This window comes from Gracilinanus agilis, chromosome 3, assembly GCF_016433145.1.
Source record: "Gracilinanus agilis isolate LMUSP501 chromosome 3, AgileGrace, whole genome shotgun sequence".
Taxonomy (NCBI): Eukaryota; Metazoa; Chordata; class Mammalia; order Didelphimorphia; family Didelphidae; genus Gracilinanus; species Gracilinanus agilis.
The window spans coordinates 658,923,008-658,931,539 of record NC_058132.1 but is presented as its reverse complement, the minus strand read 5'-3'; the positions used below and the strand labels follow the sequence as shown (position 1 = coordinate 658,931,539).

The window sequence follows — 8,532 nt, the reverse complement described above, 5'->3', positions numbered from 1 at the left end:
CCATGAGGAGGTAAGCTCCTTGAAGGCAGGCATTTTTTTTCTATACCCTTCTGGCTTGGTACAGACAGTCAGGGCTGGCTAAGGCAGCAAGGTCCCCCGAAGGAAAGAAGGAAAGAAAGTGCCTCCTGGACTATCTGTATTTGTCATCTCCCTGTATTAGAGAGCCTCCTGAGGGCAAGGACTGCTTTGTTTTTCTACTTTTCTGGTATTTTTAATAGTGTTTTGCATATTTTTTTCATTCATTCATTCACTGTATCTAGCACAAAGCAAGAATGTAACAAATAATTGTAGATCAGCCACCATAATAGATAGCATCAATGTTAATTCAAGATCCAATGGGACTCACACTGCTACCCCAAAAAAGGGGATGCTATGCCTGCCCTTTGATCCAGCCATACCATTGTTGGGGTTGTGCCCCAAAGAGATCATAGATAAACAGACTTGTACAAAAGTATTTATAGCTGTACTTTTTGTGGTGGCAAAAAACTAGAAAATGAGGGTATGTCCTTCAATTGGGGAATGGCTTAAGAAATTGTGGTATCTGCTGGTGATGGAATACTATTGTGCTCAAAGGAATAATAAACTGGAGGGATTCCATGTGAACTGGAAAGACCTCCAGGAACTGATGCAGAGTGAAAGGAGCAGAGCCAGAAGAACATTGTACACAGAGACCAATACACTGTGGTAAAATAGAATGTAATGGACTTCTGTACAAGCAGCAATGCAATGATCCAGGACAATTCTGAGGGACTTATGGAAAAGACGCTACCCACATTCAGAGGAAGAACTACAGGAGTGGAAACAGAGAAGAAAAACAACTGCTTGAACACATGGGTTGATGCGGACATGGTTGGGGATGTAGACGCGAAACTACCACACCAATGTAACTATCAATAATATGGAAATAGGTCTTGATCAATGACACATGTTAAAACCAGTGGAAATGTGCATAGGCTATGGGGGGGGGGGAGTCGAGGGGGGTGAAGGGGAAAGTAAGAGCATGAATCATGTAACCATGTTAATTTTTCTAAAAAATAAAAATTATTAAGTGAAAAAAAAAAAAGAAGGGGATGCTGCCACTGGAGGGAATGAGTTCCTCTTCTTTGAAGAGTTTCAAGAAAAGACTGCATTGGGGGCAGTGAGGTGGCTCAGTAGATGATAGCGAGTCAGGCCTGGATATGGGAGGTCCTGGGTTCAAATTTGACCTCAGATAGCTCCTAACTGTGTGAAGCTGAGCAAGTCACTTAATCTCCATTGTATAGCCCTTACTGCTCTTCTGCCTTAGAACGAAAACTTAGTATTGATTCTAGGACAGAAGGTAAGGGTTTAGGAAAAAAAAGAAAAGATTGAATTGTTGGGTGTGTCATACATCGGATTCTTGGTCAGGCATGGGATAGTCTAGATTGGCCTTTGAGATGCCTTCTACTGATTGAATGAACCAGGACCTCATGCTGCTCCTCAAAGAACTACTAGGTCACAACATTGTGATTTCAAGAAGAGCAAAGAAATTAATAGTAAGATGGTGAAATGGATTTTAAAGCTCTTCATGGACTAGCATTCATAGTAATTTATTCTCCATGAAAAGAAATTGAAGACTACTTTTTTTTATTTAAGGAAAGAAAACCATCCCCAGACAGAGAATTGGCAGTTCTATTTATATAAATTTTATAGAAGAAAATTCTTTTTTTCCCCTGAGCTCCAAATAGCTTATTGATATAAAGAAGATGGGAATCAACTTTCAGCATCATTTCTTTGAAGGTGTACTTGAGGACAACGCTCTAAGATTTCCTTGAGGAGAGTTCTTAAGTATTTTAACATTTTTCTTTAAGACAGTGTAGTCTTTGTATGCACTCTACTGGTTTTGCTCACTTAATGCTGCATGATATCATAGGAGTCCTCCTTGGTTCTTGGAATCTCTCCATTTTGTTATGTCACACAAACATTCCATTCCATTTATTTATTTTTTATCTAAAAAAAGCAAACAACTTTACCTTTTGTATTAGAATCAATACTTCATATTGGTTCAAGACAGAAGAGTGATAAGGGCTAGGCACTGAAGGTTTAGTGACTTGCCCAGGGTCACAATGCTAGGAAGTGTCTGAGGCCAGTTTGAGCCCAAGACCTCCCATCTCTCTCAACCCACTGAACCACCTAGTTCCCCTCTCCATACATTTATGTGTGAGAATTTGCTAAATCCTTTCCCAACTAATAGACTCTCCCCTAGTTTTTGTCCTATCAAAAAAGTGCTACTACGAATATTTTTGTACTTATGAGAATTTTCCTTCCTTCTTTGAACTCTTTGGGATATAAACCAAGTAGAAGTATTACTGAGTCAAAAAGTATCTACAAGTAAGTGGCTTTTTGGACCTAATTCCAAATTCCTTTTCAGAATAGTTGCATTCGTGCCTCTCTCTCTCTCTCTCTCTCTCTCTCTCTTTCTCTCCTGATTCCTTATTTGGCCAAGAACTCTTCTCCTAGACATAATTTTATTTTTTAATCTATTTGTATCTTACTCATGTATCCTTTGGAGGCCGATTGTGTGATGTGGTATGGAATGTTGTTGTGAACCTTATTTCTGCCATGTTGTTTTCCAGTTTTCCTCAGTTTTGTTGATACTTCTCCCAGTAGTTGGAACTTTGTTTTTTCCCCACTCTATGCTATGACATTTACACACTTCTACATCTTGTGTTTTGACCTATTTCACTAATCATCTTTGCTATTTTTAACTAAATACTAAAGAGTTTTGATTATAATTGCCTTTAGGGACTGCTAAGTCCCCTTTCTTACCATTTTCCCCCCTGATATTTTTGATCATTTGTTCCTCTAGATGAATTTTGTTATTATTTTTCCTAGCTCTATAAAGTAACCCTTTGGCAGTGTGGTTGGCACGGCACTGAAAAAAATTTAGATAATGTTGTCCTTTTATTGTATTGACATGGTTCAATCATGAACGGTGAATATTTCTCCAACCGTTTTAACTATTTATTTTAATTCCATTGTTATTCAGTTGTGCCACATTATTTTGTGATCCCATTTGGGGTCTTCTTGGCAAAGATCCTGGAGTGGTTTGCTATTTCCTTCTCCAGCTCACAATGAGGAAACTGAGGCAAAATGGTCAAATGCCTCACCCAGGATCACACAGCTAGTAAGTATCTGAGGCTAGGTTTGAACTCAGGAAAGATGAGTCTTCCTGACTTCAGGCCTGACACTATCTAATGTGCCATCTAGTTCCTTGGCCCAGGTTTCAGTCAATTCACTAGTTCTTATATTCCCTCCTCCTTTTATTCCCTTAATTATTATTTGTCTACCCAAATTGAAGTTTTCTTTAACTGTGGCTATGATATTTCCAACTTTATCCTTTCTCTTAAACTTATTATTATCTTTATTATTATCTGTCCTTGTTTCCTTTTTGAAGTTAATGCAGCCCTACACTCAACTCTCTCTGTGTGTATTCGACTCTCTTGTTTTTTCCCTGAACGAGGTTAATGTTATTCCTGCACCTCACCCCTTCTTACATTGTAGATATCCGTCTTATATACTCCAATTATAAGGAAGAGTAAGCACCAACTCTCTCTTCTTCACTTCCCCCTAGTATATATATTCATATATCCTTCCCTTTATCTCCTCTCTTAAGGCATTAGAACAGAAAAGCAAAAAGCAAAAAACTACCAGTCCCTCTGTTTTTCTTATTTGATTTCCACTATGACCTTTGAAGTTATTAGGGTTCTAATGGGATATTTATCTTTTTTTATTTCTCATTATTTCATTAGCATCTAGCACATTGCACTGTATGTAGTAGGTGCTCAATAAATGTTCATTGAATTCAGTTAGTCAAAACAAGGTGTCTGCTACTTACTCTCTATTTGGGAGTGGAGATCGTTGACTATCACTTGGAGCTGCCCAATGGTCATGTCTCTCAGGTCAGTAGGTTTTAAACTTCTTTTCATCAAACATTCACTTATATGAGGCATGTGAGGAAGCTAAATATTGGGAAGGAAAGAAGGAAAAAGACTTTAATAGGAATACTTGATCAAACACAAGGATCAGTTGCCCAAAGAGATCCATCCATCCATCATCATAATACCAACTGACATGCATATTAAATTTTATTTATATTATATTCAAAGTGTTTCCTTTTCAAAAATCCTAAGAAATGACTGGATTAAGATGTTCATCCTTATTTTGTAAATGAGGTAAGTTGAGACTTAAATGGTTATGCAAGCAGGACAAGATTCAAATCCAGATTCCCTACTTCCAAGGTCAGATCATTGTCCATTCTTCCATTAAAAAAGAACACTTATTGCTATTCGGTCACTATTAATTTAGGAAATTTACTTAAAAAAAACAACCCTTACCTTCCATCTTAGAATCAATACTGTGAATTGGTTCTAAGGCAAATGAGTAGTAAAGGAAGGGCAATTGGAGTTAAGTGACTTGTCCAGGGTCACACAGCTAGGAAGCATTAGATTTGAACCCAGGACCCCCATCTGTAGGTCTGGCTCTCAATCCACAGAGTCACCTTGCTACCCCCAGAAATATACTTTTAAAGTGTCTCAATTTATGCCTTTCAAGCTCTGGATCAGTGGGTGTGCAGGTGCCTTTTGTTCAAACTACTTTAAAACAGTTAGCATGCCAAAAACTTCCTGATCCGCCTTTAGTAAAAGGCTATTAAATTTGGAGTCTTCTGAAGGGAGAGATCTAGGACTCTGGGGAACCTGAGGGTCTAACTATAGAACCAAATGAGGAGTTAGAGCTCTCTGTTGCATTATACAAATAGGACTGGAAATATGAAATATACAAATTCAGACTGAATGGATTTATTTTGTATCCTGCTACTTCACTGAATCCATGATTGTCTCAATTAGCTACTCTGTTGAATCTCTGAGGGTTTCCAAAATGAAACACTGTCACCAGCAAACAAACAAACAAACAAATAAGTAAACAAACAAACAAATAAATAAAGGTATTTTCTTCTTTGCCTGTATTCAGACTTGTAACTTTTTTCTCATCTTATTACTGTTACTAGCATTTCTAGACGTGTGAATAACAATGGGGAAAAGGAACATCCTTGTTTTACTCCTGCATCTGTTGGGAAAGCTTCTAGTATTTCCCCACTTCAAATAATGCTAACTTTCAGTTTTAAGTCTATGATGAAATCATTTTTAAAAGAGACTGATTTTTAAAAATTCTTTGGGGTTCAAGAGTTTCAGAAATTATGGTTAATATGACGTGGGGAAGATGATTAAGACATACATATTAGGAGGATCATACAAAAATTCTGCAAGAAATTTAAATTTCCAAAATTCAGCAATTCATATGAGAAAAAATGGAAATTACAAAAATACTTTTAGCATCTCTTTTCGTAGTGGCAAGGAATTGGAAACTGAGGGGCTATCTATCACTTGGGGAATAGCTGAACAAGTTGTGGTATGTGGTTGTAATGGAATACTATTGCACCACAAGAAATGACCAACAGGATGAGTTCAGAAAAACTTGGAAAGACTTCTGTGAACTGATGCAAAGGGAAGTGAGTAGGACCAGAAGAACAATGTATACCGCAAAAGAAATATTATTAACTGTGAACTAAATTATTATCAGCAAAGCAAGTTTCCAAGAAAACCATAAGAGACTCATGATGAAAAGTGTTATCCATGGACAAAGAAGAAACCATTGAGGTCGGATTGCAGATCTTGCACTTTATTTCCTTCATGAGTTTTTATTATTATATGTATAATATGTCTTCTCAAGATATGGAAATATGTGTTGCACGAAAGTACTGGTATAGCCTATATAAGACTATTTACCCTCTAAGGAAGTGAAGGGAGGGAGAGAGAAAATCTGAATCCTAAAATGTTAGAAAACAATTGTCAAAAACTGTTTCTACATGTAACTGAAAAAATTTTTTTTTAAATATTAAAAATGATGGGAGCTTGGTAGCACAGGAAGGACACTAGTGTGGGAGAAGACTAGTTGAAAATGAAGTTTTATTACTAACTCATTGTGCAGGTTTGGACTAATGCTTTAATCTTTCTTGGTCTCAAGTTTCTATCTGTAAAATGGGGGATAGATCATATGCTTTTATTTCTAAGGTCCCGTCTGGTCCTAAAGGTCTTCTTTCTAATGTCAATTTCCCTTTTGAGAAATCTTCTGCTCTTATAGCTCTGGTATAGTAAAAGACAAAGTCCCAGGAACAAAAAGAATCACAGAGACCTGTTTCCCAATGATATTGGGTACTTTTCTAAAAAAAAATGTCATTGAGAAATCCAGGATTATGTAACTCTGGGTAGGGAAGCCTGAGATGACATCAGCCACTTGGCAGCTTTCTAAATGTCTGCCTGGCTTCTTAGCCTCGAATACTTACAAGATCAGCCACTGGAGATTTTTTCCTGTTTTGTTTCTCCACTTCTACTTGCATCTTGGCCATTGGCTTGGCCATTGCAAGTGCCATCTTGGCCTCTGCCTGCAGCTTCCTTTGTCTGGTGAGGAAATCCATGTCATCCAGGGACTCTGACTCCTCTTCAGTTGTGTCTCTGTCAGAGTAGGAAGAGCTCTGCTTGCTCTGCAGGGTGATGAGAACAACAAAATTCAATAACTTCTTTAATTTTACCACTTTTCAGGAAATGGACAGCCATTAGGGAGTGGCAGAATCACCATTCTATTTCCCAACAGCCTGTATATCAAGCTTGAGTGAGCACTTTGGGTTGGAATAAATGTTCCCTTTTCCTCTCATGTATCTTATAACATGGTTTTGGTGTCCTTGGTGCTGAAGCCAGCCTCTCTCCCCGAAATATATTTTCAGTCAATGTCAGGAGCAGAAGAATAGGAAACTTTCTGCTTTCAGTACAAGCAGGATGTGAGGGAGATGATGCAATAAATAAGAGAGATGTGCATTTGTAAAATTACAACTTTTCCTTGACCCCCACCCCAGTCTCTCTGTCTCTCTGTCTCTGTCTCTCTCTGTCTCTGTCTGTCTGTCTCTCTCTTTCTCTCATAAGTGACCAGACAAAACAGAGTCATTTTGAAATTGAATCCAAAATTTGTGCAATCTGGTGTTCAGCAGGGAAGATCAGATTTTATGAAGCCAGCAAAACCCTGATGCTCAATAAGCACCCATTGTTTCCTTTTGGTTCATAACTTCAAAGAGAGCCACGTAACATCTGCCCAGGTACTGGTGATAGAGGTGGCAACATCAGTAGAAATGAACCAGTGCTCTCAGGATCTTACCATTCATATAGAAAATCACCTTTGAATAATAGACTGTCCCTGAGCTGGAAGGCTCTCCCTTCTCCCCTCCACCTTGTGAATTCATTTCCTTTAACATTCAGTTCATGGATGATCTTCTCCATGAAGCTTTCCAAGCAAGTTCTTATTGCTCCCCCCACCCCCTTTTATATCCTGCCCTATAAAATTATTGTAATTTACCTAACATGTACATCGTAGTACAGATCATCATTTTAGAGCTGGAATGGACCTTGCAGATCATCTAGTTCATTTTTTTCTTTTTATTAAGAAGGAAACTGAGGCTCAGCAAGCTTAAGTGACTTGCACAGAGTCATACCATAAATGTCAGAATCAAGATTTGAATCCAGGTCTTCCTGACTACAACTCCAATACTCTATTTACTAACTTGATGGTCTTTTTGGTGGCCACCAATGTGGAGTTTGTGTTTATAAGATTACCTGCTGCCTTGCATATGTCCTTGATCAGAACATTTGACTTATACTTATTTCAAAGTCAGTATATAACTTTAAAACCTCTTTGGTGCTGTGAAAGAGTCATAATTTCTTCCTTCACTAATTATAATTTTCCAAGAGATTAAAAAATGTGAGAAATTTCACCTGATTTTCCCATCACAGCTCTTTTCCCAGTGAATTGGGGATCTCACTGAGCTCAGTGAAAGGATGCACTGGAAGGTTCCATGGGCTTACCATAGGTGACAAAGGGGTGTCCAGGCTTGTTTCTGTCTTACTGTCGTCCGCATCACTGTCTTTGTCACTGCCGCTGTCATTCACAAAACAAATTTGCAAATTCATCCCACTTTGTAGCCTGGGCCAAAAAAAAAATAAGGCATGGTGAGTCGTAACTTTGTGGTTTTCTACTGCCAACTGCCACTGCAATCAGACTGTTTCCTTAGGGAAAAGTTTTTTAGGAAAGGATTACTGTGGAAGGGGAGAGCAGGTAGATAGGAGGGCCAACAAGGAGATGGTGACTTGAGAGTTTATATAGTGTAGGAGAGTGGGGAAGGTGTGAGAGAGAAAGAGACAGACAGACAGACAAGAGACAGAGACAAAAAGAAAGAAACAGAGAGAAAGAAGGAGAGGGAGAGAAAGAGAGCAAAGGAGAGGAGAGAGAGACAGAAAGAAACAGAAAAAAGGAGAGGGAGAGGAAGAGAACGAGAGCATGGGAGAGGAGAGGGAGAAGGAGAAGGAAGAGGAGGAGGAGGAGGAGGAGGAGAAGGAAGAAGAAAAAGTAAGTACTTAGCTGGCTAATCTGTGGCTGCCATTGTGGGGCTCCTGACTCCACTCCACCACG

General features: G+C 38.6%; 1 protein-coding gene across 1 annotated transcript in view; it reads right to left on the bottom strand.

The window, feature by feature from the left end:
- Window positions 1–3,154: 3,154 nt before the first annotated feature.
- The window catches only part of LOC123242821 (schwannomin-interacting protein 1-like), a 161,108-nt gene continuing 155,730 nt past the window's right edge, over window positions 3,155–8,532 (bottom strand). Inside the window, exons 4-6 of the mRNA XM_044670925.1 lie at window positions 7,929–8,046; window positions 6,362–6,559; window positions 3,155–3,980 (exon numbers count right to left, since the gene is read on the bottom strand). Coding sequence (XP_044526860.1) covers window positions 3,849–3,980; window positions 6,362–6,559; window positions 7,929–8,046 — 448 coding nt within the window. The 3' untranslated portion in view covers window positions 3,155–3,848. The remainder of the gene's footprint in view (window positions 3,981–6,361; window positions 6,560–7,928; window positions 8,047–8,532) is intronic.